General features: G+C 42.8%; 1 protein-coding gene across 1 annotated transcript in view; it reads right to left on the bottom strand.

Annotated features, from left to right (window-relative positions):
* The window catches only part of CPNE3 (copine 3), a 74,754-nt gene that overhangs the window by 6,836 nt on the left and 41,419 nt on the right, over positions 1–26,499 (bottom strand). The window contains exons 4-11 of the mRNA XM_073679540.1: positions 20,996–21,070; positions 17,491–17,562; positions 16,086–16,169; positions 15,048–15,137; positions 13,201–13,299; positions 10,220–10,306; positions 3,686–3,745; positions 1,469–1,602 (exon numbers count right to left, since the gene is read on the bottom strand). Of these exons, the coding sequence (XP_073535641.1) occupies positions 1,469–1,602; positions 3,686–3,745; positions 10,220–10,306; positions 13,201–13,299; positions 15,048–15,137; positions 16,086–16,169; positions 17,491–17,562; positions 20,996–21,070 (701 nt within the window). The remainder of the gene's footprint in view (positions 1–1,468; positions 1,603–3,685; positions 3,746–10,219; positions 10,307–13,200; positions 13,300–15,047; positions 15,138–16,085; positions 16,170–17,490; positions 17,563–20,995; positions 21,071–26,499) is intronic.

The following is a 26,499-nucleotide window of genomic DNA, read 5'->3' as shown; positions in this document are numbered from 1 at the left end:
TTTCTAAGCCAAACTTTATTGGAACAATCAGAGGAAAAGTATAATAGAAAACACATCACCACTTCTGTAATATCACCCACTCTTGGTTTTGGCTTACAAATACTGATGTAAAATACTGAACAAATACTGAACGTGTGAACGTGGCCTTATTTTGTATAATGCCATGATGGCATAAGTGCAACCACAACTTCCAATGGTAAACAGGGGACATGTGTCATGGTATGTAACCAGTGGCTCTAAGATAAAACCAAGGAACACGGGAGGCCTCCTGGGTTGACCACCACTTGCTCTAAAACCCTGATGCCAGTTATTTTTTTATTCTCTACATTCCTCATTCACCAATACCACCTTACATTTGCACTAGTTTTTTTCAGATACAGACATTTTTCTATATACCACATAGCCTTCACATTTCTACACTCATGGTAGTATCGCTGGCAGCCGATCTCATGGTGTTATGGTAAGCTTACTGTGGATGTTCTAGTCACTGAGCCACGGTCTAGGTTTGGTTGTGCATGACCAAAGCCGCCATTCACATTTGTGTTTTAGCAGCACTTAGGAGTTGTGCTTTTTTCGCTCATGGTGTGATCATCTCTCACTTGTGTGTTATCACTGCACTTTGTATGTTTCTCTACTGGAGGGAGGTGGACATTTATCTGTCAGCACTGGTCTCCTTTCTTGAATATATACTTAGCACTGGTCTCTTCAGCACTCCCTGTATGCAAGTGTGTATCTCACCCCCAGATGAAGTTTTCCAAGCGAAACGCTTGTCAGGTCCCTGACTCCCTGTAGGACTGTGGTAACTCTTTCTTTTAGTGCCTGCTTAAAGGAGCATCTACTACCTTTTTATCTAGTGTCATCTGTCTTTCTTGGAGGCTTATTTTATGAGCTCCACATGTTCATGGAAATGAATAGTATCTGATATCCTTTGACTCTACTTTATTCGCAAATATTTGTTGGATTTTTGCACTTGTGGTTATACACTGCCGTCTTGTGGTAGACCTTGAAATTGCAGGGTGTACATTACTATATAGGCGTTTTCCCATCTTGTTTGTCTACAGTGTGTTTTCTCTATAATAAAAGCAGAGCCCAGACCAGAGTAAGTGGACTTCCATATTTAATATGGGTGCAATCAGTGGTGTACCTTGAAGCTTGTGGGCTCCCAATGCAAAATCTCCAACAGGGCCCCCAACTAACACAGGTCTTTAATAGTAATAGTCTTTTCATATGGGATCAAAAAGAGGGCCCCCCCTAGTCTCCAGGGCCTGTGTGCAATTGCAACCCCTGCACATGTTATAGTTAGGCCCCTGGGTACAATAATGTTATGTAATGCAGGAAAAGATGACTTTGTATTGCCAAATAGATTTCACAGTAAACCTGTCCATTTTGTTAGTTACCTGTCTCCTCACATCCGCAGTTATTTACTGACTATTCTAAAGACAAGAAGAAATGAGGGACTAAGACTTACGTGTCATAATCCTGTATTACCATGCCCACCGACCAGATGGCATTCAGGTACTCATTGACTCCATTGGGACTAATGTAGTGCAGAGAATCTGGAGACCTCGGATCGCCATTAGATCCAGTGAAGTCTATTCCAACCTATTGTAATAGTAGTAAATGGAAGTCAGTAAGCCGGATCCTATAACTGTGCTGCTCATCAGATATCAGGATGTAAAACCTACAGCCATTCCTTTATAGAAGGGCAACACTGAAATTCACAATGGACTTTACTCAACATGAAAAATCATAGTCGTAAAGTGCAAACAGATTACATAAATGTAGAAATCAATTTGGGATATGCCAATTAATAACACACTAGTTAAAGGGGTTTCCCCACAAACAAAGTTCATTTTAATCAACAAATCTTGGAATAATAATAAGTTTCACAATTGGATGTGTTTAAATATAATGTCCCTGTGCTGAGATAATCTTATAAATGTGCCCCTGCTGTGTACTGTGTAATGGCTGTGTCTGACCGTGCAGGGACATGGTGTGATCATACCACAGCTCCTGGACAGGGGAGGAAGCAAAAGAGTATACAGACATTACAGCACAGGATCACAGCTGATTCTTTTTGTGAGGTAAAACATTTGCTGCTTGTTTTTAAACAATGCTTTACATCACAGAAAGCAGCGGCTGTGATCCCGTGCTGTCCTGTGTGTATCCTCTCTTTTGCTTCCTCCCCTGCCCAGGAGCTGTGGTATGATCAGACCATGTTCCTGCACGGTCAGACACAGCCATTACACAGTACACAGCAGGGGCACATTTATAAGATTATCTCAGCACAGGAACATTTTTTTTTTAACACATGCAAAAGTTATTTCTATTCCAAATTCGATTGATTAAAGTGTACTTAGTTTGGGGAAACCAACGTCCTCTTAAAGAAGTTGTTCCACAAACAGTTGTCCCACGGTTTATGTTATCACGCCCCTGTGGGTGTGATAACATGATTTGCAACGTAAGTGCTGACTCTTTGCAAATCTCGTTCACTTTTGTCCATTCGTGTTAGTGCACAATGAAGCCAGCTGTACGTTCCCCAGCTTCACAGGTGTACCGCCCTTGTCCGAGGAGCAGATCGTGAGGATGTAATCTGCTGTCCACTGAAGACCATAACTGGAAGGAGAACATTACACGCACGGCTGTGCTCCCTGGACATGCTCAGTGACCTATGAAGCCAGGGATCGCACACACAGTCTCATTGAGCAATGACATGAAAGGACAAAAGTTGCGTATATAAGCGAGATTTGCAAAGAGTCGGCGCTGACATCAGCTCTTACACATCAGGTTCTCACCTCCCTGCTGGCTTGATAACAATTAGTGGGATGACTAGTCTGGGGGAAATCAAAGCCCCCCAAGACTCATCTGACTCTAATTAACATATCACTTATGGATTTATAAAACAGGTTTTTTTGCCATACAGTGTAATCAAATAAACAGTACAAAGGTCTTGTTAGGAAGAGCATCAACATAAGAATAAATTTATGTCGGCGGTTTTGGGAGGCATGGGGGAGCGCAAGGTTCCCATTACTTCTGTGGGTCAGTATGATTATGGGTCATTTATAAAGTTTTTCATGTTGTATTAATTTCATAAAATAAATGTACACACACATCACATAAAAAAAAAAACTTAACAAATGGGCTATCGCCATAATTGTGCTGACCCCAGAATTAAGAGAACATGTCATTCTTACCATATAATGAATGTCATTTAAAAAAAAAAAAACTGAATAAAAGGCAGATTCTGTTCCAGCTCACTTTTTTCTTTAGTTTTTTTTCTATATACAAAGTGAAAAAAAATCAAACTGATGGTGGGATACAATTAACTAAAAAGCCCCCCACTGATTGATACCTATAATGTTTGGCACATTAGACCGTGCATTTAGTTTAATATAGTCGGTATGTCCGGAGGAATAAATGATCTGACAGCTTAAACGCAACCACGTCTGACCTTTCTTTCATGCTGATGGCAAACATAACAGAAATGTAGAAAGGCCGAATTGACATTAGATTGTCAGAGGAAGCCAATATTACTCGTGTTAATGTCTATAGAGCTTTATGTCGTATTCCTTACATAAGATATTACATTTATGCATCTGTTGTGTTAGTGAAAGTTACAGTCCTGTTGGCCACTGTTTACTTGTATTTTTCCCGGGTCATGATGTAGTTCAGGTCACATACTTACCACAAAGTTCATCTGACATCCTCCCATAATATAGTCAAGAAATGTGTATTCTACGGTGATCTAAAAAGAGACAAATCAGAGGTAAGTAATGGATAAACACACAATTGTGATCATTTTACCAAAGCTGCAGGTCCAATCTAAAAACTGCAGTACAAAAAAAGTCCCTTAAACCAGTCATTGACCCCTTAAAAAGGTTATTTAAACAGGAAAAAGTAAGGCTGTATTCACACCACTGTTTTGACATTCTGTGTTCCATTTTTAAAAACAAACAGAATGAATGTAAAAAAAATGCATCCGTTACATAACTGCTGCAAATAGAAGCCGAGACCCCCCATTAATTATTATGGGGACTTTCTTGGTCAAGTTATGTGTCATGTAGAACCAGTATCGGACTGGGGTGCTAAGGGCCCACCAGGAACCAACTCCAGAGCCCCACTTTTCAGCTACAGGCAAATGTGACATTATCCTCAATCACAAAGTTATATAACAATGAACTAGGTAGATGAATAAGATGCTGCTTTTATCTCTACATTCAAGTATATTGTGCCAAGTACTGCTCATATAAGAGGGTGGTGGCCCACCGGAGGATTCTCCTGTTCTCCTGTGGGCCAGTCCAAGCCTGTGTAGAACACATCCTACAGAATGCTTTCTTCCATTTTGAAAAACAAACCTATAATGAAACCCAGATGGACCCCTTGATAATCAATGGGGGCACCCTTATTGTGTTTGCATCAATTAATTTTAAAGGGGGGCTTTCATGTATATTGGGCTTCTGATCTATCACAAACGCTGGTTGCATGGGACCCAATGAATATGTTTGAAGCTTTCCCTGTGCATATGCCGAATGTGTTCACGAAACCAGATCGTTAAAACAGGGAATTTTAACCACTTCATAGATTTCAAATAAAAGGATACTTTGTCTAAAGCGCAGCCATTTTTCTCTTCTTTTTCCCTTCTTTCTTTTCCAAGAGCCATAAATAAATTGATATTTCCGTCTACACAGATGAATGAGGGATTGTTTTTGTGGAGTCGTACTTTTGTAAGACACCATTCATTTTATCATATCGTGTACTGAAAAATGTGAAACTATAATTCCAAGTGGGGAGAAATGTTGAAAAAACAATACAATTCCACAAGTTTGATTCTTCAGGTCAGTACGATTACAGCAATACAAAACTTATAATCAAATTTTATTATTTTAGTGGCTTTAAAAAATTCTGAACTTTCTAAATGCAAAAAATAATTGGTTTGTGTCACCCTATTCCAAGGCTCAGAACTTTTTTTTTTTTTTTTTTTTTAAATTCCAACTTTTTTATGTATGAAAAGCTCTAGTTTTTAATAGTACAATTTTAGTGTACATATGATGTTTTGATTGATTTTTATATCATTTTTTTGTTAGGTGATTGAAAAACTGAAATCTTGGGAGTTTTTCAGCTTTATACAGTTTTACCTTTTGGTTAAATAATCTCATATTTTGATAGCTCAAAACTTTACTGACAGAGCAGTACTGAACATATATAATTTTTGTCCATTTAAAATGAAAGAAACTAAAAAAATATACATTTTGATTAATTCTCTTACCTTTTCACTGCATGCTTTTTAGTTCTCGTAGGAAATTTGGATTTCAGATTGCTATATATAACAAAAATCATGGTCTCCTGTGAAGCCCTGCCTGATCCACACAGCAATGCACAGTGCAATGACAGTTAATGGGAGCAAATGGAGTCCCTATATACAGACACATTGTGAGACAGTACTGGTTCTGGGGGAGAATATCTCTAATATCGCATCCTATGGAAAATACCTTTTTTTACTACAATATAACAGCCACAGTGCAGATCCATGTACCGTATATTCCGGCGTATAAGACGACCTGGTGTATAAGACGACCCCCCTACTTTCCTGTTAAAATATAGAGTTTAGGATATATTCACCGTATAAGACTACCCCTTTTCCAACGCATACCAAACACCGGTAAAAATTAAAAAAAAACAGATTTGAATTTAACATGGTCCTTTTTTAATTTAAATTCTTATGACATGCAGGTATATAGCAGGAAAACTGTCACTCATAAACATATTAAAATAGGGGGGACCCAACGTCATTTTTTGGGGGGGTCCCCCATTCTAATAGCTAGTAAAGGCTATGTATTCAGCTGGGGGCTGATATTAGTAGCCTGGGAAGCTCCGTGGGTATTACCCCCTTCCCAGACTTCAAACATCTGCCCCAGCCGTCTGCTTAACCTCCGCTAGAGACTATAATGATGGTGGATCCCACGCCAATTTTCTTTTTAAAAAATCCTTTATTTTAACACTAAATGACAATTGAGGGGTTAATAAAGATGCAGTCCCTAAATTATTATTAATTTTGTAATTAATTTTTCCCAAAAATGTTGACGTGGGCTTCGCCATATTTTTGTGTCCAGCCAGGTACAGCAGGCAGGAACGGGCTGCCCCCAACCACCAGCTGCCTATTTGTACCTGGCCGGACACAACAATATAGGGAAGCCCTTTTTTTCTTTATTATTTCATGAATCTCATGAAATAATTAAAAAAAAAAAGACGTTGGGCTTCGCCCTATTTTTGTGTCCAGCCAGGTACAACTAGGCAGCTGGGGGCTGGAATCTGCAGCGCAGGGAGGCCCAAGCTTTCTGGGCCCCCCCCCCCCCCCGCTGCAAATTGCAGTCCGCAGCCGCCCCGGAAAATGGCGCGTTCATAGAAGCGCCATCTTCTGGCGCTGTACCCAACTCATCCAGGGCCCTGGTGCGGTGGCTCACTGGGTAATAAAGGGGTTAAGGCCAGCTTGGCATTATCAGCTGGCCCTAAGCCCGAAATTCATGGGGTCACGCCAATATTAGACATGACCGCCATGAATTTCTAGTAAAGTAATTAAAAAAAACACAAACACCCAGAATAAAGTCCTTTAATTGAAATAAAGACACAATTCTTTATTGTTCTAAATTAAACCATACTTACCATCACGCCCATTCCAGCTGAAGCCAACGATCTCCTGCAATAAAAGTAAAATAATAAAGCAACCTCATCCTTACCTCTCCATGGTTCCCAGGACCGGTCCAGCTCTGCTACATTCACATGACAGGCTGCACCGCAGCAGAACGCTGCCGTTCAGCTTGCCATGCGGCAGACACTGAGAAGCGCAGGCATGCTTGTGCTCCTCAGTGTCTGACTGTGACGGCATCCAGATGAGCCGAGATCATGTCCAATGAACTCGGCTCACCTCATGCACGTCACTGACAGCGTGGGAAAATTCTCCTGCTCCCCGCATGCGCAGTAGAAGTTTCCCACGCTGTCAGTGACGGACGTCCAGGAGGTGAGCTGAGTTCATTGTCGTCTCATCTTTATGCCGTCACAGCGAGACACTGAGGAGCGCAAGCATGCCTGCGCTTCTCAGTGTCCGCGGGATGACAGGCTGGATGGCAGCGTTCTGCTGCGGTCCAGGTGGTCATCTCGATGTAGCAGAGCTGGAGCTGTCCTGGGAACCATGGAAAGGTAAGGATGAGGTTGCTTTATTATTTTACTTTTATTGCAGGAGATCGTTGGCTTCAGCTGGAATGGGCGTGATGGTAAGTATGGTTTAATTTAGAACAATAAAGAATTGTGTCTTTATTTCAATTAAAGGACTTTATTCTGGGTGTTTGTGTTTTTTTTAACTTTTACTATGGGGTTAGTAATGGGGGTGTCTTATAGACGCCTCTCCATTACTAACCTGGGCTTGATGTCAGCTGGCATTATAAGCTGACATCAACCCCAGCCCTATTACCCCCTGCCACCGCACCAGGGCAGCGTGGAAGAGCGAGGCTAAGTGCCAGAATTGGCGCATCCTATGAATGCGCCATTTCTGGGGCGGCTGACGGCTGGTGTTTCTAGCCTGGGAGGGTGCCAATATTCATGGCTCCCTTCCTGGGCTATTAATATCAGCCCCCAGCTGTCTGCCTAGCCTTTGCTAGCTATTAAATTAGGGGGGACCCCACGTCATTTTTTTGGGGGGTCCCCCATTTTAATAGCTAGTAAAGGCTATGTATTCAGCTGGGGGCTGATATTAGTAGCCTGGGAAGCTCCGTGGGTATTACCCCCTTCCCAGGCTTCAAACATCTGCCCCAGCTGTCTGCTTAACCTCCGCTAGAGACTAAAATTAAGGGGAACCGTTATTTTAACACTAGATGACAAGTACAGTAACCAGCACTGTCACTGTACTTCATATATATGTGACTGACATGTTTCTATCTATCTAATCTATGTGTGATGCTCTATTCTGTCTGTTATAAATTGTCGGGTACAGATGCTGAATTGCCGGCCGGCTTTTTTAAAGAGACGGTGCATGAAAACACTATTATTTGTTTTAATAAATCCTTTACACTAAATGACAAGTACAGTAAGCAATACTGTCACTGTACTTCATATATATGTGACTGACATGTTTCTATCTATCTAATCTATGTGTGATGCTCTATTCTGTCTGTTATAAATTGTCGGGTACCGCTGCTGAATTGCCGGCCGGCTTTTTTAAAGAGACAGTGCATGAAAACACTATTATTTGTTTTAATAAATCCTTTACACTAAATGACAAGTACAGTAAGCAACACTGTCACTGTACTTCATATATATGTGACTGACATGTTTCTATCTATCTAATCTATGTGTGAAGCTCTATTCTTTCTATTCTAAATTGTCGGGTGCCGGCTTATGCCGCTGCTGAATTGCCGGCTTTTCATATATTGTCAGAGAAGCGATGCGAACTTCCCAGCTCCAGACACAGCGCAGCGCTTCTGTGACAAGTGAAAGCTGTCGGCACAGAAGCCCTGCGCTGTGTCCGGAGCTGGGAATACGCAGCGATGTGTCAGTTTCAGCACAGAAGCGCTGACTGTCTGGACCTACCGCCACCGTATTTTAACTCCCTCCACCTTATATTAACTCCGACATGGCAGGGATACGGCCACGGCAGCTTATTAGCACCCCCAGAGTATCCCCGCATGTCAATTTCTGAAAGTTCAAAAGCATTACCGGCGTATAAGACGACCCCAGACTAGACAATAGATTTTTCAGTCTTCAAAAGTCGTCTTATACGCCGGAATATACGGTAATATGGATCCATTATAAATTCAAGTGTGAGGACTAATGTGGCCCAGCACTACAATCAGGGATGCTTCTAGGTCTTTAGATATTAATGTTTGAAGACACTTTGTCATACAGTTAAAGAGAATGTATCACCAGAAAATGATCTATTGAGTAAGGGTATGCTCATACTAGCATATAGGAAAAAAAAAAATGGTCCCATTCTCATTCAGGAGAGTGGGACGATTTTTTTTTTCTCGCTCGTCATTCGTGTACAATCCTTTTTTTTTTATACTCAACAGCTATTAATCTTTTACAGGATAAGTTAGTTTCCTATGCTACAGAATTGTAATTTATCCGTAAAAATCAGATTCCGTACTGATGGTCCGTATGGCAACCGATATTTTCATCGCAATGTCCGAGTTCACAGTGAAATTGCAGCATGCTGCGATTTTTTTTACTCATGACGAATACAGCCGAGAAAAAAAAATACACAGATCTGCATTGCCTCACTGAATAACATTGGTCCGAGTGCAATTCAATTTTTTATCAGAATGGACTCGTCCAATTTATACACTCGTGTGAGCGAGCCCTAAATCAGTTTTTTGTGCTGCATGTATTTTTAAAAAAATAAACTGGCAATGTGTTTTTTGTTTTTACATATCAATAGCTGTATTAAAAATATAAAAAGTAAAAATATAGCAATTTTCACACTGGCACTGGGGCTATTCTAGACTCATGTTTCAGGAAAACTACATGTAGATTCGCAGCAATAGGCTCAGAGCCAATGTTTTGTATTGAAGCATCTAATGTGCAAAAGTCATTGTGAATGGAGAGGGAGCAGGTAAGCTGTGACATCGCCTATTGCAATTCTGTTTTATCAGCTGTGTATAGAGGTGTTAAAAGTCATGGTTTTTGCCCGTGGAGAAAAAAAATGCAAGATTTCTCATTTTGTTTTTTTTATTACAAGTAATGACATGAAAAAAAAAATGACAAAAAAAAAAATAACCTGGTGTAAACTGTAGGTACCGTATTTTTCGGACTATAAGACGCACTTTTTTCCTCCAAAATTTTGTAGGAAAATGGGGGGTGCGTCTTATAGTCTGAATGTTGGGGGAGGGGAAGGGGTGTATAATATTATATATTATATACACATACATATATATATACATATATAATATATATATAATATATATATGTTGTGTGGGGGGAGAGGTACCAGCGGAGGAGCGGGGCACAGGAGGCAGCAGCCGCCTGCTGCAGCCTACACTGTCCCCGCTGCTAAAAAAAATGAATATTCACTGCTCCCCACGCCTATGGGCTTGGGGGCACTGAATATTCATGCTCCTTAATAGTGGCACACAGTGTATCAGCAGCGCGGCTCCTCCTCCCTTTGTGTAGGATGCGTTAAACAGCCCTTATCAACTAATTTCTCCAAATAGAAAAATATCAATCCACCTACTTGGCAAGTTTTCACACTGACCACTCCAGAATTTCTGTAGCTTTTCTTCTTCTGTTTCTTCTTCTCATTTATGCAGTCGAATTCCACCTATAGAGAAAAAAAAACTCATTAAAAAAAGGGTATCGCACATTATTTATATATTGACACCAGATTTTTGCTTTCCCATCTGAGAGCAGCTATAATGTAGGGGCGGAGACTCCAATTCCAGTGATGTGTCACTTACTGGGCTGCTTTCTGTCATTTTGATAAAATCACAGTTCTCTCTGCAGCGGATCTACCAGTTCTCTCTGTTTAACTCCGCCCACACTTGTGATTGGCTGCTTTCTGTGTGCACTGTCCATAGGCAGAAAGCTACCAATCAGTTTTTATGGGCGGACTTCTACAGAGCTTAGCATTCAGAGAACTGGTAGATTGTTATTCTCTGATGAGGCGGCTCATGGAGATTGGTGGAAATCATGAACAAATCATTCATTACAGCATGTGAAAAATTAATGTATTATACAGTATAAATGACATCCAAATTAGGAAAATCTCCATATTTGTTCCAGTATAGTACATCTCTGTCCACCTTGCTGGGTGGTATCCGGTAGGATGTGAGGATGAGGAGGACTCTTCTATTCACACATTCTTGCAGAGTTTATAGATATTCCGGCAGTCTCACAGAGAGGACACATCATCCACTATTCTGGAACAAATATGGAGGTTTCGCTAATTGGATGGAGTATGCAAAATATCACGTCTATTCGTCACATGATTGGACTAAGAAATTGTACTGGCTTTGCATCAACCCTTTGAGAGTACTGAGGATTCCCCTTCTGTATAAGGTCAGATTGAAGAATCCTTCCACAGAACACCTGCATCTTGGTGTACGGTATAAATACTTCAAGTGATCGACCAAAAAGATATGTCAGAAGACACCGTTGAACTCAGACACACAAATAAAAGGAAAAAACCGCATGCAGATGGCACCGTAACTCCAGGGAACATTATTCAACCTTTTCCTGAAAGGACCAATGATTCAAAGACATTGCAGAGTTTCAGAGATTCATCAGACTGGGCCTTTAGTATAATTTTGCTAATCAAAGAGAGACACTGAGATAATGGTAGTGTTCACACAAATGTGTTATCAGTCCGTGTGCTGTCCTCAACGTTATCCTATGTGCACAGTCCTAAGGCCGGTGTACCAAATAATGGCAGCATATTCTAGCCTGCTCCAATTTATGCAGCAGACTAAAGCTTACGCATAAAAATAATAAGCCGCTTCTGCACCCGTCCTCTCTTCAGATAAGCACATTCAATGTCTGGACACAACTTGTCCGCAAGATTAAGCGCTCGCCTGAGCTTAACCTATATTCATAGGTGGATTATAGTGAGGACAATCTGGGCTACCGCCCAGGGCCCATGGCTCCTGGGAGTCCATAGCCAGATTGTCCTCATAATATGATGGTGGCGCACATCTACGGCCAGGGAGCTTTCCTGGATCTCTGCTGCCAGTAATACAGAATGGCAGCGCAGCTCCAGGGGAGCTCCTGTCGCCTTTTTTGTGACATGCTTCAGCATGTCAAGAAATGTAGCTGCAGGAGATCATAGGGAGAGGTTTGTTTTGTTTTTTTCAATAAAATGAATTAAATTGGAGGTGGGAAAGAGCAAATTATGATGAATTGAGGGTGGGAAGAGAAAATTAGAATGAACTGAAGGCAGGAGAGAGGAATTTCTATTATAATGAATTGAAGATGGGGGGTGAAAGGGAGGACATGACAATGAGTTGGGGGTAGGGGAGCATGTAAATCTAATGAATCGGGGGAGCAGGAGGTGCACAGTAGTGGGGCATTGAGGATGCTGGACAGTGACTGGTAATGACCTGGAGACAAGAGTATAGTGGCTAATTAATTTATATATTTATTGGGCAGGGACAAGTGGCTAATTATAGTTAACAGGGGCACAGTGCTGGCTTATCAATTTACATTTGTAATAGTGGGTTGCATAATCATTATTATTATTTAACGGTCTTCAGCTCGATCTCAAGCCATGGCAACTTGATGGATGAACACTCTGTAGAAGATCGATCTTGTGCAAGCCTAGATAGGTCCACCAGGGTCTTCTCTGCTGTTACCTTGATTGCATCAAGCTATTGAGTTGCTGGTCTTTGTCTTGACCTTGTTCCTTTTATTCTTCCGACCATAATGTCCTTCTCCAGTGATTACTTTCTTCGTATGATGTGTCCAAAGTAGGCAAGTCTTAGCTTGGTGATCCTTGCTTCCAGTGACATAATAGCTAATCATACATTAATTGTGGGTGCAAGTCTGTATTCCGTGGCGCAGTGTGTGTGGATTTCTTATTTAGGTACATTACTTATGTGTACATATATGTGACCTTTTTTATTTTCATGGAAGCGGTTTTCAGTGCGGCAAAGTGCAGTGAACAAGTCCCGGCATTAGGATGTCGACATAAAGGTTTGATAAAATGAAGAAAAAGGCTGTGATCAAACGAGATGTCAGAGGTAAGTTACACCTCCAATTCAGGGGCTGGACAAGTCCCGGCCCTACTGAGCACGCGCCGGTTGTCAATTCTGCAGGATGCTAAGTAGATACCTGTGACTGCTCTGTTCGGCTCAGTGCACAGTGACAATGTGCTCCCTCACCAGCTCTGATCAGAGATGACGTCACTTTCGGTAATGGTCTCTGCTCGCTCGTTCTCTTCTTACAATGTGCACTGACCATGCGCTCCGCTGCCGGCTTGTCACTTCTGAATCATGTGACATGTCACGTGATACATCGGGTGTTGGGGGTGGCCATGCCCTCTTCACTGCCTGGGACCTTGGCAACTCTTGTGCCTATGTTAGATAAGTCCTGGGGGCGATTTGAGGTGATTGTAGGAATTCTGGCATGGAGGAACATGAAGCTTGAACAACGGTTGTGTTACTTACTTTACACTCAATAAACAGGGATGACAAGTGTGTTTATGAGCCGGTGACCACTTACTGGCGTTGAGCGACTTGCTTCCTTTAGTTTGGACATAGTGGCCTGAAATATTCCAATCATGTCATGCGAGCCATCGTTGTCATAGTCGTAACACTCCACCTGAAATAGGAAATGGGGATTAAAGGACGATGGAAACTTCTTACTCTACTTACAAAACAAAACTAATGCAAGCTATAAACGGATTATTACAAAATGGTCAATTAAACCTTAAGATGAATGCAGCAGAAGAAAGGCACTGATACAGGAGAAGTACTAATAAAACTTAACCTTTAATAAATGTATTAAATGACAATTCTCTAAAAACTTATTCACACACTGTAAGATGAAAGGAAAAATGTGTATTCAGTGATGACGGTCTGTATACTTTTTCCACACTGTAGGTACCAATATAGGCAGTAATGCATTTATTGGGCTCCAAACACTAGATTATGTCACTAGTAGCTCGAAGTAGCCCAAAGACATATCTGGTGATGACTGCACTAAAAATACTGACGCGTGGTACAAATATGTCAGTAAGACGTAGTAACATCGGCCAGGATGAGATTAGTGGCACCAGCCTGACCCCTATTCCTCCCGAGCCATCAATGCTTGCACACCAGCTGGCAGGGATAAGGGGTTGCTCATCTATTGGGCACTGGTAGCCTCCATAGTTGTGATTTTCTGACAAGTCTGAAGAGTATTTTTGGGTGAAAAACCCAAATGATTAAAGGTTACACGTGTTTTAAATCAATGCCAAATCAGATCAGATTTCTTATGTCCAAGTTTTACATATTTTGTACAGTTTGTTTTTTAGAAACGTTTCACTTTTTTTTTTTTTTTTTTTTTTTTAACATTTTTCGTTTCTCCGGCCCATTATTCGATAAAAAAAAAAAGGCTGACATGTCTTATTTTGATATAGTTTGGGGATCAAAGGGCAGCATGGTGGCTCAGCGGTTAGCACTGCAGCTTGCAGCGCTGGGGTCCGGGATTCATCATCTGCAAGGAGTTTGTATGTTCTCCCCGTGTTTGCGTGGGTTTCCTCCGGGTTCTCTGGTTTCTTCCCACACTCCAAAGACATACTGATAGGGAATGTAGATTGTGAGCCCCAATGGGGACAGTGACGATAATGGCTGTAAATTGTCTGAATTGTAAAGCGCTGCGGAATATGTTGGTGCTATATAAATAAAAAGATTATTATTATTATCAAAGGGATCATAGCACTTCAGTAACACCAAACTGAACAATGAAATACCAGTGAATGGAAACATCAGAATAGTAAGCGGAGCCATAAGTCCTATTACATCACTAACGTGGAATTCATGCAAGTCACTAAAGATTCCTTTACATTATTTATTATCTGCTGGGTCAGAGGTAAGAAGCCTCTCCATGCCCAGCCCAAAGCGGTGTTACCATTTGATCCTCTGTCACATATGAGTGCTGAACACTTTGGCCCTATTTATAATATACACAGCGTGGAGTTTATAAAACAAAACACATATTGTGAAGCCTTTATATATTTTTATACATATAAAAAAAAAGGTATCTGTGCCATAAGTTCTTATGTCATCACAAATTGTGCTAAATTTACCCAAGTATCTTGGCTGTAATCTTGGCATAGGTCTACAGTACTAACATTTCCTTCGTACCTTTTTCCCATTTCTTCACAGATGGACATGATAAGCCCCCTTTATAATCCCCTCATATTCTACATGCTATAAGGCACCATAAAATTAAATCCAAAACAGTCTACCGACTTCTTCAAAAGCCAGTTGCAGAAACATTGTAGCAAGATTTCTTAAGATAGAAGGTGATGCCATGTACAGTAAGTATGTGCCCAATACTCTCCCCATCAACACAAAATGACTCACCCGGATAGGTTTGTCCATGTCCCCATTGCACAGAGCCTGTAGTGGTATCTTGAAGGGTCTCCACACAGGATTCAGATTGTTTTTTATGACCTACACAATGTACAGACATGATATTTATACATCAAATGGCACAGTACAAAATATATATGGCTAGGGCTACATGGCGACAGCAAATCTCGGACAAGTTGCAAGACCAAGCTTTGAGTGAGTTGTCTGCAGTTTGTTGATGACTTTTTAGCATTTCAATCTGGCTGTAAAGAAACTCCCAAACCACAGAAAAGTTGCATTTGAAACACAAGGAGAGGCCTATGGGGAAATGTTGCAACCAAAGATCCATCAGGGTGGGATCCATCGCAATAAGCCATGGGTCACGACGAAACCTCACTGACAATCTGATGTAATATCTGTAATTCTACAGAAGTAATCGGATTGCTGTTTATTTCTCTTTTTCTATTATTTTGATATTTATTTTATTGATTTTATTCCAATTTCAAGAAGCTTCCCTACAGACAATACAGACTGGAAAATACGTTGATTTACGAAGCAAAATTAAAATGCACCAATTATTGAACTTAGCATGTAACAAAATGGATTCAGCAATAAGGGCTCGTTCAGACGAGCGTATAACACGGACGTGTGCTGCCCACTGACCAATGTAATTCAATAGGGCTGTTCACATAACAGATTTTTCACACGGACTGTCTGAGTGTATGTGGAAAAGAAAGAAATAAAAGTTGTAACATGCAATTAAAGACTATGGACGAGTTAAAAAATAAATAAATAAAAATCGGATCCCATAAGAAACATCTGCATAGAAACAGATTTTTTAGGATAAACATTAATTATTAATATAGGAAACTACATGTGTTATACTGGTGATGTATAAATACGGATGGCACACGGATGTAACATATGGACACGGATGACAATACAGATGAAAATCGTCAAAGTTTTCTGGATGTAAATCGGATGATTTTCCATACGCTCGTCTGACCCCGGCCTAAAGGAAAATTGTAACTATAAGATATTGATCCTTACCTCAGTCCTGTGGACCATCTGCCATCTTCCATCATCAGTTTGCCTGTGAAATTCCAAATAGGGGTCTGATTTTCCAAATAAATCCTACAAAAAAGGATAAAAATGGCAGGTGAGGAAACTGGGTGGAAACATTAGTGTCCTGCACTTCTAGGAAACAAAGCAAACTGTGGTCACTTGGCTCTGCAGAGCAAAAACTTGCGTAGAAATTATAAAAAATATAACTTAGAAAGCATTTTTAATTAGATCAACTAAAAACAGAAAAAAAAGAACAATTATATAGTGGAATAATAGCAATTTAAAATACATTCTGCCATTGATTTTTTTTTTAATTCACTTTTCCTTTTTTGTCTTGCAGTATTAATTGATGATTCGTGCGCAAAATTCTTCAAAAACAGCGCGCGTGGTTGACGACTTGCTCTCTATCTTCAACCTGGTTTACATCTCTCTAGCACAAAAAGTCACGTTCTGCTAAAATATCGCAAAATTTGTACAAAAATTCCAGACGTACATGAAGTCACTCCAGGGGGAAACTAAAGTACATTTGTGCCAACAATTTGCGACTTTTTAAAAAAGTTACAATTGATAAAAAAAACAACAGGCAAACACTTATAAAATAAACTTTAAAAAAGGACCAAATCATATGGAGAATTGGGCAACAATGAAAACCAGGTAAAAAACGCCATAAAATTGATGAAAAAAAAAAGATGGATATACAAAAATTAATTGGCCCTAAATTGTGATTTTTTGGGACAGGTTTATCAGTTGCCAATCAGGAGGAATGCTAATACATTTTTAATTTTTTTTATATATTATAACATGCATAACATAGGCATCCCAAGCGTTGTAATAAAATAAAGATATAAACAAATGTATATATACTAGATCATATAAAAAGTAAAAAAATAAAATAAATAAAAAAATAAAATAAATATATATATAGTTTTATTTATTTTTTTTACTTTTTATAATACATACATTATATATATATATCTCTTTAATTTTCTTACAACGCTTGGGATGTCCATGTTATGCAATGCATGACAGCCTGAGAATTGTCAGCCGGTGAGGCCAGGATCATAGCTTTTCCCCATAACCGGCCTGGATGGTAATTTTTGCCCATTTCAGCCCCTGCAGTAGCATGCAGCTGTCAATCACAACAGTTGTCACTATGTCATCAAGAAAAGGGGTTATTAACTACTCGTGGCAGCTGTGTGGCGTGATTACATGTGCCACCCACCTCTATACAACACCATCTGGAAATCAAGAGAGAGGGGAAGGAATTTAAAAAAAACTGTAATTAGTAAGTGCCATTACTATGGAAATGAGTAATATGTATACAGCATGTACACTTGTCAGGGCCATTCCCCATCTCCGCTAGCATGGTGATTATCACTTGATCCAATACCTTATTGTCCAGTTTTCTTGCTTCCACTTCAAACTGTGCCACTCTGTTATCCTTGATTTCTTCTGCAAATACCTAGAAAGTGATACAAACATTAGTATTGCTGTGTTAGATGGATACGAGTGCAATATGTAATGGGACGTCTTCTTTCCGCAACTTATGAAGTTAACAAAGGCAGAACGAGAGCTTGTATCTACTGCAAATCGGATGGCCATTGTCTTGTCAATGGGTGTGGTGTGACGCTACAGGGTGAATTTGTCCTTTGCAGTTGCTTTTTATTATTATCACAGCTGTAAATTAGGAATAATTTATTTTGAGTCGCTAACATTCACCTTATTTTTTTAACAAGTAAAATTAATTGGGACAAATGCCTCCAGTGATATGTGACTTGCACATTTAGTCGATTTAGGTTTTCTACTCTAAATATTTTTTTTTTGTATCAGTGTTTAACAGAAAAGTGGGTATGTCAGTTCTTTCCAGAATTTAACAGATATAATTTGGCCAAGTAGTTACAGATCAAAATCATTCAACCCCCTCTTGCTAATTAGATTTATTAGCAAAAATTTCTACGTTGCTGCTGTTTGCAATAAGTCAAGCAAATAAGAACAATGTAAATAGCTCAACACAACTAACATGGAAAGTGGTTTCTCCAAATTCAGCACAAAATGTCACTTTTACTGATTACTGCACTCACAGAATCATTCACCCCATCATGACAAGAGTCTTCAGTACTTTGCAGAGCACCAATGGCTGGAATGACCTACTGCAGACGTGAGGTATAACCTGACACCGGCTTCTAACAGCGGTCCTGAGGAATCTTAGCCTCCAGATCACTAATATCATTGGGCTGCAACTGCCCTTTTCAAATCCCACCAAAGATTTTCTATAAGATTCAAGGTAACTTTGATGACACTACAGAATCTTTCAGGGCTTTTGAAACCAAGACTTGGTGGACTTTGAGATCATTGTCCTATTGTAAGGTTCAATTACATTTAAGCTTCAGCTTCCACCCTGAAGATATGATGTTTTTTTCGAATGGTTTTTTGATACTTGATTGAATCCATCTTACCCTCCACACACTGCAGGTTTCCAGTGACAGAAGAAAAGCAGCCCCAAAGCATCACCCCCGCCATGCTTCACTGTAAGCATTCACCAAGTCACCGCCACACTTCACTGTAGACATCACCAAGCCACTGTCACGGGTGTGTCAGAGGTGACAGACAGTCGCCCGGCAGTGGGTTGCAGGAGATCTCTTTGGCATTGCACTCAGCTGCTTAGATAGGAGGCTGTCTTTAGAACCGAGCGACTACCTCTCTCTTGCTAATTTGCTCTCTGGCCTGGGTGTATATATATCTCTGGTGTGTCTGAGAGGGCGTCGCCGGATATATTCATTTCTACTTGTGAAGCTTAGCAGGAGCAGTACCACGGCCTCTCTGGAGCTTTAGGCCGTGTGCACATTTGGAGTTCATCTAAAGCCAAGTTATTTTCCCCTGTTTTGTCTATCCTTGACTTCCCACTTTTCCTAGTGTCTGGGCTCCCTCGCCCTTTTCCCTCTGTGTTGCACTCACACCTGGCGTGACAGCCACCATCATGCTTCACTGTAGACATCACCGAGCTACCGCTATCTTTTACTGTAGGCACCATCAAGCCACCACCATATTTCACTGTAGGCAGGGTATTCTTTTCAGCATATGCTTTATTATTCCTCCTCCAGACATACCGCTGATCCACAGGCTTGAAGCGGTGTAGTTTTGTTTCATCACTATACAGAACAAAATTCACAAACGTCTCTGGCTTTTTTATATGGTTTTGAGTATATTGGCACAGACTTTTCTTGTGCTTTCGGGTCAGTAGAGAGGTACATCTTGGGAGTTTGGGCATGGAGACATTTAGCATGACCCTTACCATGCAAGATGAAACTTTAGTGGCTTCTGCTACCAAATTTGCCACAGGTCTTTTGTTGTCACTCAAGGATTTGTAACCGCTGACCTTCTCGGAAATCTGGAGGCAGCTGGGCAATGTAGCCAGTGTTCCTTTAACTCTGAATTTATGAACTTTTCTTTCAAGTGTATCTCTAGGAATATTCACTGCTTTTGCTAGCTTTTTGTATCCTTTTCCTTGTTAGTACAAGTCAATGATCTCTTCTCTTGATAACCCAAGATTAGTGAACTGGAAGCATTTGGTCATGCCTTCTGTGAGGGAGCTATAGCGTGGCATCATTCAAACTTCCAAAAGGACAATGATACTAAGCATACCTCAAAGTCCACCAAGGCTTGGTTTCAGAAGTCCTTGAAGATTCTGGAGTGTCAGTCACAGTTACCCGATTTGAACCCCATAGAAAATCTTTTGTGAGATTTGAAGAAGGAAGTTGCAGCATGCAAACCCAAGAACATTGGACAACTGGTGGCCACTGTCTATTAGGAATAGGCTAAGATTCATCAGGGACACTGCCAGATGCAGGTGTCCGACTATGCATAATTTTGGCAGCAGGTCATAATAGCCAGAGGGATTCTAATAAGTACTAAAGACACTTTTCATGAAGGGGCTCATTAATTCTGAGACTGCAGTGGTCAGCAAAACGGCATTTTATGCTGAATTTTAAGAAACCACTTTGTTTAATATCCTGTTTACACAGGTAGACCATGGTTAAAGGGAATTGGTCACCCACTGGCACTTATCTGACCCCTAATATGGCCATACAGGTGATAGCAATGTAAATCTATACTTACCTGTATGCCTCATATTAGAGGTCTTGTTGATATGAAATGCCTTTTTATTCATTCTGGTTTCAGATGTGTCCCAGTCCCGGGGCCAGCAAGAAATACTGCCTACTGTTGTAATTACAATATTTCCCCCCTCCTCTGCACGGCACAGTGCCCTGTGACGTACAGTCACTGCGGCCAAATCCCATGCCTGCGCACTTCACCTTTTACGCAAGGCGCACTTCTTCCTGCCGTCTATGTATCATTGTAGAGCAGGGATCTTGTGCGCAGGCGCCGGGATTTCTTGCAGGCTCCAGTAAACACCAAGGTACCTGCTTAGTCACGCTCCTCCACGGTAGGACAGATCCGTGGCACACTAGGACCACAAATCCACGTGTGCCAAAGCGGTGGGCGTAACAATGTGCTGCAGAGAACGATTATCTTTTGTGTAGCCCAAAAGTGCATTTCCCCAGATGAAGGAGAGTTTTGTTTGTTCATCGAGTGATCGGCAGCCTGTTTACATAGAGTACGAGCACCCATAGGAACATTTGATCACGATAATCTTGCAGTATAAATGGACCTTTCGTTTTGTTGAGCTATTTAAATTGTTCTTGCTTGGTTTATTGCAAACAGCAGAGAGATTATAAATTTTGCTCATAAACCTAATTTATAAAGGGGGAGGGGTTAATAGTTTTCATTGCTATGTTTAATATAGACAGGTAAATACATTTCTCCATTGGTCTTGCACAATTATAGCTTATAGCACAAAAACACCCAAAAAAAATTGAATGTAAAAATAACCGTACCGTAATTGTTCCTTTTCCGGCTGGCCTCCCATTTTTTAATACAAGAGGTTTGGTCTGTTTCTTACTGGAGACAATCTTTACAAAAAAAAAAAAAAAAACACGTGTTATTGTTAGTAGTTATTGGATAAAAGAATATAGTTTAACACAAACAATTACATTAATGGGCACCAGTCAGATGATCCAGGCTGTCGGAAACACATGCTACTTAATTGCAGATATCTGTGTTTTACTCTGAAACCAGCGCCCCCAGTGATGGGTCGTCACTGTCTCCGCATTCCCAGCTACTTTTTAAATCATGTTTTCTCTCTGAATTGCGGTAGCATAAAACAAAGATATGTGCAATTAGGGAGACTGTCCCAGATTCATTCTGTTATATGAAAGGTTCCCTTTGAGAATTAAAGGGGTTATCCGGAGCTTTGGTTATTTCTGCTATGAGGCAAAGGTAGGTAATTAAGCAACTACCTGCCTGCTCTACCTGACAACAATCTCTGCCGGCTCAGAGCGGTCAGGGACCACTCCTGCCAGCAATTCTCTTGCTTCCGTTGACATCACGTCAACCGAGCTGCTTCTTCTCTTCCACTCTGCTCTGTTGACAAGGGCGTCTCTGCCGGTGACATGCTTATTGACAGCTGGCTCCCTGCTGCCTAACTGCGGGGAGCCAACTGTCAATCAGCATGACCTCAGCAGACAAGGAGGAATAGACCCCAGAAGAGAAGTTGCTGCTCTGTTGATATGAGGTGAAATGAAGCAGGGGAGAACCCACCTATTTCCTACCAATTTCTTATGGGGATAAGAATTTAGTAAGCCCCAGATAACTCCTTTACTATAATCACCTAAAAGTATAAGCCCATGAGCTAAGGTCTTCTTTCAAGTTTCTTTTTAATGTCTTAGGCCAGACCTGGACAAAGTGCGGCCCGTGGGCCACATGCGGCCCTCTGGCTGTTCCAGTCTAGCCTGCAGACTGAGACAGCCCAAGAGCTGAAACAGTGGCCCACAGACCACGCCGTGCCCGCCCACTGTCACCGCTGTCTGAGCTTGTCTCCATCCATGCTAAGCCGCTGACTGCATTGGTAGAGGAGGGGTCTCCGGCCCTTTCCTCCGCCAATTAGCATGTGAAACAACTGAAGCGATGATGTCACTTCATCGCGTCAGTGCATCGGAGACAGTCAGGAGCAGAGGCAGAGCACCGAGAGAACAGGCTGTAGGGCTCTCATGCTGGACATGGCGAGGCTGTGTGGGGCTCTCATGCTGGACATGGCGAGGCTGTGTGGGGCTCTCATGCTGGACATGGCGAGGCTGTGTGGGGCTCTCATGCTGGACATGGCGAGGCTGTGTGGGGCTCTCATGCTGGACATGGCGAGGCTGTGTGGGGCTCTCATGCTGGACATGGCGAGGCTGTGTGGGGCTCTCATGCTGGACATGGCGAGGCTGTGTGGGGCTCTCATGCTGGACATGGCGAGGCTGTGTGGGGCTATCATGCTGGACATGGCGAGGCTGTGAAGCTCTCATGCTGGACATGGGGAGGCTGTGTGGGGCTTATACGGTATATAGAAGGGGCTGTATTTGAGTTCAAATGGTATATAGGGGGATGTCAGCATACTTAATTCTGCTCAATATTAAGTCATACAATTAATATTAATATAATTATTAATATAATAATTCAATTTAATATATGTTGATATTAATATTGAGCAGAATTCATTTCATCGTATTGGTTCATCCCTCCACAACTGTCACAGTCTCTCATGTGGAAAATATTAATTGCCCACCCCTGTCTTAGGCGCATGCAGAACGACCCTGTGTAAGCAGCAAAAAAATATTTACTGTGGTATACTTTATTATCATGGGAATCTAAGGGTATTAATGTCACTACCTGACTATACAGTGACATATGTCACACCCTTCTGTCAGAGGTATACTTAAAGAAATACTTGCAAGACCGATTCATGAAGACGTTTTTGGACAGTTTTCCATGGTAATACATCTTCAAATATTGCCAACATGAAGTTATGCAATTGTGGTGCCCAGCTGCGCTTGGTACCACAGATCCTAGAAGAGTGCATTAATGGAATCCTCCACAAGAGGCCCCCATAAGCATTCACACACCTCCACCTTCCACCTCAGACCACCAGAGGGAGCCCGTTAGGGATATAAATAGGGAACGTGGAGCTAGGCAGTTAGTTTTCAGTCAGAGTCTAGCAGTCAGTCAGGAGTGCACAGAGAGTGAAGAGCTGTGTGTGCGGAGAAGCACGCGGGTAGCTGTGAAGGCAGGCTAGGCCTCCAGCGGTCCTGAAGCCCAGTCTACACTCAGGAGCTCAAGTAAGTGAGCTTAAGGTGTGCCGACGCCAGTAAGAGCGGTGAAGAGCGGCAAGCTGCCGTTAGTGTAAGCAGCCTAGTGAGGGCCCGAGCGCGGCCGAAGGCGAGTGGAAAGTGAGTAGCAGTGGGGGCAGAGGAGCTTACCCAACTCACCCCGAAACTTATACCGGACACCGGGTCCGAGCTTACCAGGATCTCTACGACCCAGTAAGGCATAACCGGAATCCCTGGAGAACTACAGGTCCCAGGATCACCAGAAAGCTGATACGTAACAGTGCCAGGAGACACATAGGCCACGTAAGCTGGGAGTGTGCACTCCAAGAGAAGGCCCTACCACAACGTCAGCTGGTGCAGGACAGAGACAAAGTTAGGCTTAACTTCAGGCAGGTCAGAAACTTACTACGCAGAGGCAAGAAACAGGAGGCCCTACACCCGCTCATTGGAGAGGATCCTGATATGCACCCTTCACCCTAGAGTGCTCCGGGATGTGCCTGAATTACCACCAGTAAAAGGTACTGAAGTGACTGTCGTGTCTGTCCCTGTTCTTGCTCTGACTCGGCTGGGTCTCGCCTGTCTTGCATCCCCCTCTCCATACACTGCCCTGAGGCCTAGCTCCACCTGTGGGGAGCTATACCATCGAGCTGCCTTATCACCGGCCTCAGCGGAGTACCGCAGCGCTGGTGATTCTCACCAGAAACCACAGGTGGCGTCACGAACTTCCATTTAATTAGCAAACCAAACCACCCTTTTAAAAGCTGACCCCAGGGCACGGGCCCGGGAGCCGACCACCACGACATCCCCAAGGTCAGGCAAAAGGCCCGGGTACCGAGTCGTCCCCATTCCCCTGAGCTAGTCATCCTTTCCTGGCGTCACGAACAGGATTCCGTGCCCGCTGCAATGACGGAGTGTTACGCCCGTTGCCACCGGGTACTGTGCGCCTTTAATAAAAACTGTGTATTAAACTGTGGTGAAGATGCCCGCCATTGTCGCGCAGTAGTGCGGGAAGAAGAAGGGCGTAACCGCGGGAAACAGAGAGGCGTACCTGCAAAAGCGGGTGAAGTCCCGGGCACGCCCTACGCCTTGACGTCAAACCAGGAAGCGCCAGCTCCTGGAAGGAGCAGCGGTGAGCACTCTGACGTAGGACGCAAGCGACGCAAGGTCCTGAAGAAGACAGTCACCTGCGGAGCTGCGGCCTACCGGAAGAAAAAGAAAAGAAGGTAGGCCACGGTTCGCTAGGGGGGCGCCAGAATGTCCAAGGTACAGCAACTAGCCGGAGCCCCGGTTAACGTCCCTGACAATGAACCCGCACCCGAAGCCGCGCAGAGCGGAGCCGCCGCATCAGCAAGCCCTGTCACTCCTGTCATCCCCATAACTCTACCATATATTCCTGGAGCAAAGTGCTCCCCCAGTACAGCGGCAAAACAGATACCCTGTCTGGGTTCAAGCGGAAGATATGAGGTATCCTGGACATGTACTCTATGACAAGCAAGCAGAGGGCCGCTGTTGTATTAGGACAATTGACTGGTGCTGCGGAGCAGGAAGTGGAAACGTGGTCGGCCGCAGACCAGGAGTCAGTGTACGCAATCTTTAAAAAGCTACAGACTGTTTTTGATGGTCATACTTAGGCGGACCTCAGGATGAGGTTCTACAACTGTTCTCAACAGCCGGAGGACAATGTTCTGGACTATGCCTGACCTTGCGAGCTCTGAAACAGGTTAGTCCAACCAGCATCAAAAATTAGAACAAAATGCTGAAGGAACAGTTTGTCCGGGGACTGAAGTCTCCTGAGGAGAGCAGGGCTGTGCGTTGGTGGTCCCTTGGTCATCCAGATGCCACCTTTGAAAATCTTAAGCACATGGCTATAAAAGGACTGCAGCCTCTGGAAACAAATTCCATCCAATGTTACCAGGGTGGAGCCACCCCAGTGCCTGCAACACCCACCTTTTCTCAGGTGGTTGCTGAAGCCAAATTTCCAGCAACGTCCCCTAGAGTGCTGGATAGCTTGCGCTCTGAAGTGTGTCAGTTGAGCAAAACCCTGACTACTGTGCTGAGTGCCCTGCAGCTGCGGACGGAACCCGAGGAAGAAGGGAAAATCCTGCTAGCAGATAGCCCTGAGGATGTCCCCTGGATGCGAAGGAGGAGGAGAACACCACCACCCTCTACGAGGATCAGCGACCAGCGCCGTCCACAGAGGGACCCTGCCTGCTACTGATGCCGCAAGACAGGTCACACCGCCCAGAATTGTCCTTTAAACGAGAAAACCCTGGGGCCGAGGGCCGACACCCAGGAGTAGATTTCCCAGGCCCATCAGACTGGTACAACAGGTTCGTGGGAGGAAGACCTTTCCTGTCCATTGTGCTGGACAGCATCCCGACGCACGCTCTGCTGGACACGGGATCTCAGGTAACCATAATGCCTGACGTCCTCTACAAAAGGTTCTGGTCCATGGACGACCTAAGTCCACCAGCTCCAAATCTTTCTGTTTATGCCTCAAATGGGGTTAAGAATGTGACAGTAAAAGTGGGGAGAGTGGAGCTGAAGGACCAGGGGCTAATTGTAGTAGAGACTAATCCTGATGATACCAATCCGTACATGGTAATTGGCACTAACATTGTTGGTAACTGTTTGGGAGAAGTTGTGTTCTTGCTCCAACAGATAGCGGACACTACCAGGACAGAGAAGGGCGTTGCAGAAGGAAATCCGAGTCCTGATGTACCAACAGCAAGTAAGGTTAACAGATGGTGAAATCGGTAATGTGCGGGTGACAGACCCCTTACCCATTGTGATCCCCGCTATGAGTGAAATGCTTATCTGGTGTAGAGCAGCCATAGGTCTTAGAGGACAGAGCTACCAGGCGGTAGTAGAACCCCTTTGCTCCCAGCACAGACCCACGCTCTTAACCACCAGAGGAGTGGTGGATGTACGCATAGGGAGGGTGCCCGTTCGTCTTCTCAACATTGGGGAAGGTGAGGTTAAATTACCACGTTATGCCACTGTTGCCAAACTATATGCTGTAAATAATAACTCCATTCACAAGGCGGAGTCCTTAACCTCACCAGACGAAGTGGAGGATAATGACCCTGCAACTCAGGTGGAGGATTGGTGTCAACAGCTCCATGTTGGGACAGACACCACTCCTGCCCATCAGAAAAAGGGTGTACACCGGGTGGTTCAAGAATACGCGCAGG

Source organism: Phyllobates terribilis, unplaced genomic scaffold, assembly GCF_046119375.1.
Source record: "Phyllobates terribilis strain yellow unplaced genomic scaffold, ASM4611937v1 Scaffold_4__5_contigs__length_816908805, whole genome shotgun sequence".
In the NCBI taxonomy this organism is placed as follows: Eukaryota; Metazoa; Chordata; class Amphibia; order Anura; family Dendrobatidae; genus Phyllobates; species Phyllobates terribilis.
Note: the sequence above shows the minus strand (reverse complement) of the source record. Positions and strands in the feature narration are given on the sequence as shown.